General features: G+C 41.3%; 1 protein-coding gene across 2 annotated transcripts in view; it reads left to right on the plus strand.

The window, feature by feature from the left end:
• The window catches only part of MYO3B (myosin IIIB), a 388,605-nt gene that overhangs the window by 113,903 nt on the left and 261,141 nt on the right, over window positions 1-13,561 (plus strand). For both annotated transcript variants that reach the window (XM_032594437.1, XM_032594436.1), the window contains exon 7: window positions 7,051-7,116. In XM_032594437.1, the coding sequence (XP_032450328.1) occupies window positions 7,051-7,116 (66 nt within the window). The remainder of the gene's footprint in view (window positions 1-7,050; window positions 7,117-13,561) is intronic.

A 13,561-nucleotide genomic window follows, 5' to 3' on the forward strand; every position in this document is an offset into this window, starting at 1 on the left:
AGATGAGGCTTATATTAAATCCAACCCAAATCACCACCCAAAGGGACTCTCTGTTCCTCAAACCCTGCTTGTGTGTAAAATATAGTTAGAATTTGCTTACATCCAAAGGTGCTGTTTCGCTTTGTCTAATTTTATGCTACTTTGGGGAGCAAATCATATTTTGTCCTGGCATCATTTCTTGGCTTACTTACAGTAGATGTATGTTTGTGTGCATTCATTCATGTAGTCATTCATTCAGCAAAAATTTATGGAGTGCTGCTGTGCTGGGTACTGAAGATGCACATGAAGCATAAATAGGAGCAGTCCAGGTAGACAAATTGGGGATAGCACTCTAAACGGAAGGTCTAGCATATGCAAAGGCCCTGAGGCATGAAATAATAGGACCTGCTTTAGGAGCTACAAGTACTGTGCAATACACTACTGCATCATCAGGTGCACATGGGGACATGGTTTGAGATGAGATTGGGTAGATAGACAGGCAGGGCCATTTGTATATCATGCAGAAGGGTTGAGTTGTTTTTTTTTTTTTTTTTTTTTTTTTTTAATCATGCTGGCAGTGTAGATCTACTGAAAAATTTTGAGCAAGAAAATAACAAGGTCAGATTTGTATGTTATGAAGAAATTCTAGCTGCCAAGTGCAAGATGGATTAGAGAGAGATGAGGATAGAGGGAGGGAGAAAAAGGAGGAGGCTACTGGAATAGTCTGTGTGTGAGATGATAAGTGACTGAACTAGGACATGAAAGAGGAGATGAGGTGATTAGAAAGGAATTTAGGGAGTAGAATTGATAGGACTTGGTGCTCAATTGATGTATTAGTTTTCTATTGCTGTCATAACAGATTACCACAAATGTAGCAGCTTAATGTAGCACAAATTTATTGCCTTCTAGTTCTGTAGATTAGAAATATGACATGGGGGGGCGCCTGGGTGGCTCAGTCGGTAAGGTATCCGACTTCAGCCCAGGTCATGATCTCACAGTTTGTGAGCTTGAGCCCCGCGTCAGGCTCTGTGCTGACAGCTTGAAGCGTGGAAGCCTGCTTCGGATTCTGTGTCTCCCTCTCTCCCTCTCTGCCCCTCCCCAGCTCATGCTCGCACTCTGTCTCTGTCAAAAATAAATAAACTTAAAAAAAAATAAAAAAAATATGACATGGATCTCACTGAGCTAAAATCAGGGTGTTGGCAAGGCTACACCCCTTTCTGGAGGCTTTAGGAGAAAATCGGTTTCCTTGTTCATTCTGGTTATTAGCAGAATTCAGTTCCTTGTATTTGTAGAACTGAAGTCCCGTTTGCTTGCTGGGTATCAGCAGAGGCCCATTCCCATCTTTTGGAGGCCGCATGCATTCTTGGGCACCTGACACCCTTTCCCTGCCTTCAAAGACAGCAGTGGCAAGTAGAGTCCCTTTCGTATTTCGTATCTCTCCTGCCTCTTCTTGTGCCTCTCTTTTCTGCTTTAAAACGCTAGAGATTAAATTGAGCCCATGCAGATAATCTGAGGTAACCCTTCATGTCCTTAGCCTTAATCACATTAGCAAAGTCCCTTTTGCCATGGAAGGTAGGTATCGTGTTCATGGAGTACGAACCTATGAACATAGTCCACATAGCATGTGGCCTTCTTTGGGGGAGTCATTATTTTGCCTTCTCCAACTGGATGTAGGGTTATGGGAGAGGATAGAACCCAAGTTTCTGACTTCAGCAACCAAGAGGAATTTAGATTTGGGGGAAGAAGGTAAGTTTGGTTTTGAACATGCTGACTTTAGGATGCCCCTGTGATATTAAAATGGAGCATCTAGTGAATATTTGGATGCACCAGCCAAAAAGTAGAGGAGAAATCAAGGCAGGAGATAGAGATTAGAGAACTGTTGACATCTAGTGAGCCATCAGTGAATGTGTAGGATGGGAAGAGAATAGGGCTAAGAACAGAATTCTAGGGCCAATAATATTCTAGGTGCACCAGAGAGAGAAGCACTCACAAAAGGAACTCAAGAATAGCCTCTGGAGTCTCAGTTTCTTGTAACACTTTCCTTCCTTCCTCCTCTACCTGGCCTGTTTTCTCCTCATTCCCTGGTTTTCTGCCTACTTGTAGTATCTGCTTCCTAAAACTTGAGCTTGCACATTGTTCTCCATGGCCTCTCCCATCTGTCATCACAGATCTCTTAGCTTCAGCTCTCATTACTAGGCTGCTTCATTCTCTTGTTTGTTTTGTGTTTATTTTTTTAGTTCAAGGTGGGGGGAAAACCCTAAAGAGAATCAGATTGACCCATATTATCATTTTGCATCATGCTATGGCAGAGGCCACCAGTTTAAATTAGGATTGGCTATCCAGAGGTCAGGTCCCCATCCTAGTCAGCTGCTTCTCTGTTTCAGGAATGAATTCAGTTGGACTATTCAGAAAGCCTCTTCCCACAGAGGCTTTGTGAGAAGAAGGTTAACTTGATCTCCATTGTATTTGCTGGATCCAGGATTATAGTGTCAAAAATGGGTATATAGGGGCGCCTGGGTGGCGCAGTCGGTTAAGCGTCCGACTTCAGCCAGGTCACGATCTCGCGGTCCGTGAGTTCGAGCCCCGCGTCGGGCTCTGGGCTGATGGCTCAGAGCCTGGAGCCTGTTTCCAATTCTGTGTCTCCCTCTCTTTCTGCCCCTCCCTCGTTCATGCTCTGTCTCTCTCTGTCCCAAAAATAAAATAAAAAAACGTTGAAAAAAAATTAAAAAAAAAATGGGTATATAATAGGTTCGGGACTCTCTTTACCATCACCCCATTTGCTTCTAGCTTCATGTAGCCTTAATGCTCTCTGTACGCAGTAAATCATCTTTATAGAAATTGAATTTGTGGTCCAAATCACAGGAGTAAAATCCAAGCAGGCAAAACTTAGTTCAACTACAGTTTTCTCCTGCTATCCAAAAGTAGAAACCTTTCTTAAGCCAAAAATAGTGTAAAGTGAAGAAGCAATTGCCATTAGTTTATAAAGAAAAATTTTTGAGCATTCCCAGACCCAAGATAACCCCTTTTAGGCTTTTCTGATGCCTTAGGACACATGTTGCTAATGGATGCACAAAATACATTGAGATAAAGTACAGATACTCACAAACACAGTTCAAAGCTATGGCAGCTTGTTGCTGAGAGGCTGAATGTAGTTCCTGGGGAAGGAGCTTCATGGGGCCTCTCCGGCTGCTTGGGGTATGCCCCAATAATGGCTTGCTGCAAAACAAACACTGAACACTGAGTTCACTTTTTACCTTTTTCACGGAAGCAAAACGTATGTTTATAAACATTATCCAAATTAGAGCTGGTCATTTAGATTCACAGTCCTTCTAGTCACTCACCATTCATACATTCTCTAGGCTCTTACTATCCATACACATACGTGAGCGATGACTCTCCCATCACACTGAACATGAAGCATCTCATCTCCTTTCAGAAAGAGATCCTCTGGGCAGGGTTGCAGCTTGCATCTATGGTATTGACAGGAGCCAAAAAGGGACCATTGTTACTACTTGGTCCTCCTCCTGGATAGCAAGAGGACTGGAATTTATATTTCCAGTGCAAACAAAGTACCACAAAGCCTTCAAATTCCTTATAGATTTCATTATACACAGATAATAATCTTTCACAAGATCTCTATTTACTGAACCTAAGTATGATGGATCGACTCCAGGAAAGGCAGGGCACCTACCTACAAGGTCAGATGAGCTCTGAAACCAAATTCCTATGAAGCCAAGCTTCAGAGAAGATGTTTCCTTGTATGGGGTTCATGTGAGGTGAGCAGGGATTGGTGATGGCCTGGGTGAGAGGTGATCTCTTGCTACTCTCCTCTGTGCCCTGCAGAGGTTTAGGCCAACTCATAAACCATAGCCCTGGCCTGTAGTTCCTACTGATAGCTGGAATGAAAACAGGAGAGTGCAGTGTTTTCTACACAAGAGTGGACATTCACCATCCATTTCTCCAGTGGACTCTTGCTGGGTCATTCTTTAATTGCAGCAGAGGGCTGTGCCTTCAGGCTCAGCTGGCCAATGTTGAGCCTACTAGGACTGTTTTAATCAAGTCTGTTTATTCTGTCTACAAGTGACTTCTTGGTCATGGTTAACTGCTTTAGGGGTGAATTAAGTTCTATTAGGCAGTAAATTGCTTAAGCAGCTCTTGTCTATGGAACTGATCTCAGTGAGAGCAGAATGAGCAGAAAACCTAAGAAGAGCAATGGAAGTTCAAGATCTCAAAAGGGCGCTAGAGATGATGTGGGATAACCTCACCAAGAGATGCTACACTGAGGCTGACAGCTGGGGCCTCAAACAGCTGGAGCCAGTAAGAAGAGGTCAGCCAAATTAGCATTGAAGCAGAAGTTATATGATGGTGCTTTTGTTATTTAAAAAATATAAGGGAAAGATAAGGGCAAATATTGTTGAATAAAATGAATGCGATAGAGGCAGCCTCCAAAATAACTGAAGGGCAACCTTCAGCTACTTACTCTTTCTCTGTGGTCACACAGATAATTTTCCTTTGGGTCTTTGAATCAGAAGATCTGAAGGATGATTAAATTCTTATGCAGAACAGGGAAATCATATGCTTCCTCTCTTATCATTCTTCCTTCCCTCATGCTCTCTCTTCAGATCCAAAAGAATCATATAGTCTAGTCTCAAAAAATTACTCATGTTCTTTGAACCTGCCAGACTCTTTTACACTTCTGTGACTTGGTACATGTTGTTTCCTAAGCCTGTAGTGGCTTCCCTTTCCTTGTCTATCTTGAAAATTCCAACCTAATCATCAGGGGCCAGCATAAGTTCATCTTCTTTAGAAAGTCTTCTGGGACTCACCAGATTGGGTCAGTTGTTCCTTAATTGTGCTCCCACATATCTTTGTGTGTGTATTTTTCTATCATTTGTCAACTTATGTTATAATCATGTGATAGGATAATACTCTGAAATATTACTGGCTCATTTAGGATTAATTGCATTATAACAATGGCTTTAAACAGGTGGAAGTTTACTTCTCTGTCCTGTTAAGAAATACTAAGGGGAAGCAGTCTAGAGCTAGTACAGCAGCTTTGCATTGTCATCATGAATCCAGTTTCCTATCTATCTTCTTTGCCATACTCAGCTTATAGCTCTCATTTTCAAGTTTACCTCACATCCAAAATGGCTGCTCAAGCTCCAGCCATCACAACCATACTTCAGGAAGTAGCAAGAAGGAAGAAGGAAGAAGGAAGATGTCCTGTCTCCCCTCTTTTAAGAAGGTTTCCTGGAAACACTGTAGAACAGTTTTAGTTATATATAATTGGCCTGAACTCAGTCACATGGACACACATATAGCTGCAAGAAACTCAGGAAAATGTATCTTTATGTGGCAGCATTGTGTCAGAATAAAAATTGTACTCAAGGAAATGAGAGAAGAATGGGTATTGAGAGGCATGTTGCAATCACATTATCTAATGCATTTTTTTTTTTTTTGAGACAGAGAGAGACAGAGCATGAATGGGGAAGGGGCAGAGAGAGAGGGAGACACAGAATCAGAAGCAGGCTCCAGGCTCTGAGCCATCAGCCCAGAGCCCGACGCGGGGCTTGAACTCACGGACCTGAGCTGAAGTCGGATGCTTAACCGACTGAGCCGCCCAGGCACCCCTCTAATGCATTTTTTTTTTTTAATTTTGTCATTCTTGCTGCTTCTCATTCCTCTACCTATTGAAGCTAAGCAGCCTGTGGTTTTAGGAAGCGGTTAGAGCCCAGGTGAAAACACATATAATGGGTTTAAGGTATACAGTCGTAATTCAAATATGCAGAAATGTAAACTTTCTCCATTTGCTGAACTTGATTTGCCCAGAAGCCCCTACTTCCATTTATGACTAGAAAAAAAATCTTACCAATTAAAGGTAATGTCACTTCTATTTTAAAATGTAATCTCTTTGGGGACTCTTGATGACAGAACAAACTGAGGATTGATGAAGGGAGTTGAGTGGGGGAGATGGGCTAAATGGGTGAGGAGGGCACTTTGTTATGATGAGCCCTGGGTGTTATATGTAAGTGATGAATCACTAAATTCTACTCCTGAAACCAATGCTACACTATATTTTAATTAACTAGAACTTAAATAAAAATTTGAAAAAAGAAATCTCTTTGGATAAATATTCAGCCAAATGCAGGGCTCTTACCGTCCCTTTATTCTACCTTCTTACCAAGAAGTGGTCTCGTTACCAGAATCTTTCTGCATCTCTCTAGTTCTCTTGGACCTCCAATACGTAGTTATATTAGATGTCTGTCACACTCTGTACGCAGGGACCCCATGGGTCTGGAGCACTGTCTTAGCTGTTTCGCTTTCCCCAGTGCCTGTTGCAGAAGTTGACATACAGGCAATAGTTAAAAATTTGATGAATTTGAGTGTATTTTAAACGCATCACATAATTAATTCAAATGGTAGCATAATGATCTGAAAATCCTTGTAAAATTTCTCTAAAGCCCCTAGCACTAGGTTTATAGCATTCTTTCTTTAAAAAAAAATTTTTTTTTAATGTTTATTTATTTTTGAGACAGAGGGAGACAGAGCACGAGTGGGGGAGGGGCAGAGAGAGAGGGAGACACAGAATCTGAAACAGGCTCCAGGCTCTGAGCTGTCAGCACAGAGCCTTATGCGGGTCCCACGAACCGTGAGATCGTGACCTGAGCCGAAGTCGGACGCTTAACTGACTGAGCCACCCAGGCGCCCCTATAGCATTCTTTCTTATGGCATTAATAATACTCGGCTCTCAGTGATGGTGGTTGTGTGCTCGCCCTTCATTAGTGTCTGCTCCCTGAGGAATGTTCCCGATCTGTGTAACTCTCACAGGTCCTGCAGAAAACCATGGGGATTGTAGGCCCTGAGTCAATGAAAATGAAGGACTACATGAATAGGGGCTGGCACTTTATAATTTACCACTAATGAATGACTCCCACCTGGGAAGAAACAGATTGGATTTTATCAGAGCTATTTAGAACAGTATCAGTAAAGACAAGTTGATGTTTTGCCTTTAACTAAACACTTTTTTTTTGGTAAAAATAAATAAATAAATAAATTGCTTTTGTTTTTCAGAAATCCTCCACCTACTTTACTTCATCCAGAAAAATGGTGTGAGGAATTCAACCACTTTATTTCACAGTGAGTATTTCTTCCACTAAAAATTGCTTATCCAGCAAGGCCTTGAACAGTGATTGGAAATCCAAGCTGTGGAATTTACTTGGCGCTAGAAGTTGTTATGCCTTTTAGCACATTACGACACAGAATTTGTTCCAGTGAATGATGGAAGATGCCTCTGCAGAATTTGAAACATAAGGAGTTCCATTTGACTTTTGGCTGTAATCAGTCCTTCTGATCATGTGGATCACATTTATCTGAGAATCTACTCTGTCCTGGAGCAAATGTTGCCAGTGGTCTTTTTAATAAGGGAGGAGACTCGACGTCTAAAACTGTGATGCCAGGGTGCCTGGGTGGCTCAGTAGGTTAAGCATCCGACTCTTGATTTTGGCTCAGATCATGATACCACAGTCTTGAGATTGAGACCCGCATTGGGCTCTGCGCTGGGCATGGAGCCTGCTTAAGATTCTCATTTCCCCTTCCCCTTGGCCCCTCCCTGCCCATGTGTGTGTTTTCTCTCTCTCTCTCTCTCTCTCTCTCTCTCTCAGTCTCTCTCAATAAACAAACAAACAAACAAACAAACTGTGATGCCCACACTAGTCCTAGAGAAGAGACAGAAGGTGGCAGTGTTCAACAGAGCCTTGCAGCTTGGAAGTTGGACTTTGCTCTAGGATCTGTGGTATGAGAACACAGCCCCGGTTCCCAGGATGATTGAGTAGGCAGAGTAGGATCTCAGGCTTGAGGCACTAAAGTGAACAGCCCCAGCCAAGGGCTCAAGGTGGGGAGAACAAGATAAAAATCCATGTGATGGATGGTGTACTTGATGGGAGCTGTGTTACCAGGAGCTAGGCAAGATAGAAAGGGACTAAGACAGGAGCAGAACCACCAATAATACCATTAGGATGGTGACTCCGTGCTGGGAACATGAGCTTTTGGCCTGGCCCCTGGGAAAGGACCACACTGCTTCCAGATCTGGGGAAGATACTCACTTTGCTGGAAGGGACTATATGACCCCAGGCTCAAGGCCTGGTGAACTGTGGGGTCTAGACCAGGCATTACAAGGTATATCCAGTGCATAGGAACTGGGAAGAGATGTGCTCAGTGTCTAGGAGATCAAACCAGGTGTTCAGAGGTCATGGAAGAGAAAAGAAGTGCCCAAAATAGCTAGTAACCAGGAAGTAGCGAATGGTCAACACAAAATTTTCTAACTTCTATCTGTGTGCATGCTTAGCTTCAACAAAGAGGCAGGACAATGAAGAAAACTGGGTCCCTTCATCATCTTCCCTACTCAGTCACAATACAGATCAATAATTCCTTATCCACAATTCTAAAATCCAAAGAGCTCTAAAAAATGGAAGTTATTTTTGTACTTGACTCATTTAGCTACAAGTCCTGACCTTATGTGATCTGACTTGGTGGCAACACATGACCTAAACTGAAATGAAGCTATTTATAGTCATTATTTATCTCACTCAGTGTGAATATTCATGTGAATTGCTGCAGATATATTAATGTGTTTGATTACAGTGTGCTGCCCCAGATCCTGCTGGGGAATGTTACATAACATACAGTAAATGCACTGGTTTACTTTTCTAAAATTTGATAAAATTCTGAATTCTAAAGCCTATTTGACTCCAAGGGTTAGTAGAAAGAGCTGTGAACCTATATTTAATTTTTGTTTCACATGCAGCCTAGTTCAAGGTCCTTGAAATTGTTTGCTTGTCCAGCCCCTCCTGGATTTGTGCTGTCTTCGTCAGGAGAGAAGAACAGTAATGTACTCTCAAGAACTCTACCAAGCAAGGCTGTTTTGGAATGTGACCATATAGTTCAAGGCTAGAGCATTTCCTCGCCCCTCCAGCCCCCACTCTGATGCTTCTGCAAAGCCTGCAGGATGCAGAAGCAGCCACAACTTAAGGGTGGCAATGTCAGGCAATGGTGAGAAGAACAACAGATAGAGCAGGAGGGATGATACTCATGTAGGAGCAGAGGAAGAGGCACTCCCTGGAATTTGGGAGCCAAAGGAGGAGGTCAAGGGAACTGGAGAACTAAAGACACCTTGGTGTCTGGGGGCACATTTCAGATCACCCCAGGGAGAAAAATCCAAGGGCTATGGTTCCAGTGATTTTTGCTAGCAAGGCTGGATTTAAAAAAATTTCCTTTTCATTCCATTGCTGCATACAGATTCCCTTGATTGACCTTCTCAAAGCTGTTGGCCTAGAAAAATCCATTACATATTCACAAAAATGCCTTCCTATACCAAGCTCTTGTGATGCCTCTAAAATGTGACTTGAGTCACCAAATTTTTATATTCTGTATATTTTTTCAAGAGTGTATTTGTGTTCTTTTAACATTTTTTAAATTAAAATTTTTTTTTTGGTTATTTTTGAGAGACAGTGGGAGCAGGGCAGGGGCAGAGAGAGAGGAAGACACAGAATTCGAAGCAGGCTCCAGGCTCTGAGCTGTCAGCACAGAGCCTCATGCAGGGCTCGAAATCATTAGCCATGATATCATGACCTGAGCTGAAGTCAGACGCTTAACCGACTGAACCACCCAGGCGCCCTTTATTTGTGTTCTTAAACCAAGCACGGTGTTGCTTAGATGGATTTGGGAATAGAGGTACATAATTTATGATGAGGTTGGGACTTTCAGGGTTAAACAGTATAGAAATCCCTCCCTACTACTGATTTTTCTCTATGGCAGATCCTATTACACCATTTAAGTGTAATTTAAGTCCACTTAAGTCTGCTTACGTTTTCCCCAACTCTGAGATTTCTTGATGCACTCGTTCTGATTTGCTTTAGACTTAGAAGGGTCTTGATACTGGAATGGAGAACAGAACACAAAAACCGGTGCCTTTAATATGCATACTGTAAGGCACAAAGAAAAATATCTTGTTGAAACCACAGGAGAGGGAGAGTCTGAGAAGGTTCTAATGAACCAATGAAGGTAAATAGAAATTAAGTGATTATGTCCTTTATACTAATTTAAGATATGGAAAAATGTCATCAATCTTCTCTTTATTTAATGAGTTGTCCTTAGTGGTTTTATTAGTGAAAATACTATATATTATAGTTGTTCATAGATTCTTTCCTGACTTGAGCCACCAATCCTGCTTTCCTCATAACATCTTAGATTCCTCAACCATGAATTCTTTTTTTTTTACAAGATTGTTAGAAAGATGAGTCTCAAGATTAGAGGCTAATTATTCTATTTTATATATTTAGGTAGAAACCTGCCCACTATTCCCAAATAATAACCTTTGGTTTCATAGGTGAGCCTGCATACCATAGACTGCCATTACTCAGCCTACCAAATGCAATTTGTCTTTACTATTTCATTCTGTTTATTCAGATCTCTAATGAAATACAAACAGTGACACTCACTGAGTTAGAAATGTCTGTTTAGAGAGCCTTGGTTTGCTTTTATACTTATCTTGCCCATATTGGAGGAGAATGATAGATGATTAAGACTTTCAGAGTATATTAGTGGGAGTGGGGTGGAGAAGATGATTTTCTCATAATTTTAGGAAAGGTGTTTTTAGCTTGAATTATTCAGTTAATTGCTTCAATTCCCATTGTAGAATGAACAATGCATTGTATTAAAGTAAATAAATGAATTCTTTCTGAAGAGCAAAGAGGACTAGAATTCTTTCACAGCTTTAAAACTTTTAATACCCTATCATCATGTGGCTACTAAACCATAGCAGAGGTGATTCAGTAATTTTGATCTTTCTTGGTCCATGTTTGTCTCCACTTACCAAAGAACCTATATGGCTTCTCATTGATTGCTGCAGTGGTCTGAAGGGATTAGTCTGGCTGTAGCTAGTGATTATAGCTTGTGTAGACAGGGGACAGGGTGTGTGTATGTGTGTGTGTGGGGGGCGATGGGAATGAGAGAGGGAACGGATGTGCATGAGGTAGCAGGGGAGGGGCAGGGACAGCATGAGTCCTGGGATGTGGCTTGGTGTTTTTCAGGTTTCCAGCCTTAATTTGGAGATGCTAGGAGAGATTTAAGAAAGTCTGAATCCTATTAGTAAACATGTATTGGAGTTAAAAGAAAAGAAACGTCAGTTTGGTTGTGAACCTTTGGTTGTTAGTGATAATTGACTAATTTATATGAGTTAGTTATGCATTTGTCAAAGCTTGACTCCTGACAGCTTAGTTAAGATAAATTAAACATGATGCTCACATAAATTCTACACTGCTTTTTATCCATATGCTAGGACCCTGCCTGATGTTTTTTGTCACCTCTGTAATGTGTGGCTGGCTTTGTAGAGATTTCATTATCAGCCCTTTCCCCTATGGCTAAAGCTATTTGCATAACAAGTTTATCTGGTTCAAATTTCAGCCAGACTTCTGCTTTGTCAGGAGGCTCCTTTCAGAAGTAGCCTTGTGACCAGATAACAATAATTTTCCTTTGCCGACTTCACCTTCATCCTGAAGGATGTCTTCCTCACCCCCCCTCACCCCCCCAGTTCAAACTAATTTCAGGTCTTTGCACCAAACTATAATACTTTCCCAGTTATTGGCTAATTAGGTATCTGTGAACTATGCTTTTTCATGTTGCCTCTAAAACTTTCGGGGTTTTATTAGGAATTAATTTTAGGAAGTTATCATCAGTGGCTCTTGAGCTGATTGGTGAGACAATAAAGAAGGATTTCTCCCAGGCAAGGGCAAATCTACCAGGAGCACGTTGGCTGCTCAGCTTAGGCTTTAGTGATGACCTGAGCTATATGGCCTGCCACACACACTGCTTTCTTGGGTTGGCTGGCTTGAGAGGCTAAGCATGTAGGTCTGTTTTCCAAAGTGGGCTTTGTGGCTGAGCCTTGCCATTTAGCCATGAAATGAAGAGGCAGCCTTTCCTATCCCTCCAAATGACATTCAATGGCTACAAGCAGTTGTACTGCATGTTAACAAGGTGAGATCACTCTGAGCTACAGAACTGCTAAAACTAATGGGTATTTGCATAAATTCATTCTTTAAAAATTGAAACTCAGAACTGGAACATTGGCTTTTCTCTAGGCCTAAACCATTTTGGGGCGGTTGCTTCCTTGGCATTGATTGTGTTTCCTTGAAAGCAAACATTCTTAGCTCTTTGCCATCCTGCGTTTTGCGGCAGCTTAATTCCACGTGGTTTTTATAATGTCAGTGAACATTATAAAATGTCCTAACTCAGTGATTGATTAAGCTCCACAAATACTCTTGGCTTGTTAAGTCTTGTTAGATTCTCAGGTGGCCATGCAAAGGGTTAATATTTCCTGGAAGAGAAGGATACAATAGCCTTTATTTACATTACTTCACAAATTGGTAATATTAATTAAAATGAGCAGTGGTATCTCTAGTGACAGACTCTCCATTTTAGATTTATTTAGCCAATGATTAGCTGTTATGGCTTCTTGAATTAATTAGCATCTCTTGAGCTACAGGGAATTAGTGAATTAATAAAAAGTCATGAAGAAGCTCAAAATTAAAAAAAATTCTAGTTTAAAACCCCCCAAATTCTTCTCTCTCCTCTTAACATATATTGATCAATATACTTACAAATGCAACCCAACTTCTTTTTCATTTTGAAAAATTTGGATTCTTTCCTCCTCATAAAAAGAACAAATAAAGCTATGTGTTTCAAGGTTATATCTCCCTGAAGAGGGTCTAATTTAGATTACCTAATAGATCATCTAAAGAAACCAAGGGCCCAATTTGATCTCACTTAGACCCTACTTATAAACTCAGCCAATGAAATATGATTTTCTCATGATGTAAATCAAGAAGTGGTTCATTGTAATTTGAAGTTTGAAATATGGTACAGTGTCCACAGATATTTGGAATATACTGTTATCATAAGAACCTTGGCAGTGAGGGTTTTAGCCTGATCTAAAAGAAGCAAAAGGCACAGTAAGGTGGATAGACCATTCTCTAGGCAGCATATTCTATTGATTTCCCAACAAATGCTGGGTTTGGATCTTGTGAGAAACCAAACCTGTAGCATATGTCCTAGAGTTCACACTAGTGCTTTGTAGCATATTATGTTAGGTGACTTTTAGTTAAGGTTAACCTAGATGATGTTCTGTTTACCCCATACTGGTTTTTCTTTTTTTAAATTTGTACTTGAATTTCATAATATAAATCAAAGTGCATCTGCAGTTGAAGTAAACAGAAGTAATGGTGAGCACATGGTGTGTGGGGGACAGGGGTAGGAGAAGTGGGGACATGGCTCATAGCTCTGCCCACAGTCTGTTCCCCTCCATCACTCCCCAGAGTGCCACCTGGTTCATCAAGAAGAGCAGTGTGTGCATTCAGCTGTGTCACTTGCTAGCTGTGCAACTTGGGGGAAGATATTTAACCTCTCTGACCTTTGGTCCTCATTTGTCAAGCTGAGGCAGACGACCTGCCTCATAGATTTACTGTAAGGATTAAATTATATATGTGTCTGTAGAACCTGGTAAATAACTCTGACTCATGCCAGGCTCTGT

Source organism: Lynx canadensis, chromosome C1 (genome assembly GCF_007474595.2).
Source record: "Lynx canadensis isolate LIC74 chromosome C1, mLynCan4.pri.v2, whole genome shotgun sequence".
Taxonomy (NCBI): Eukaryota; Metazoa; Chordata; class Mammalia; order Carnivora; family Felidae; genus Lynx; species Lynx canadensis.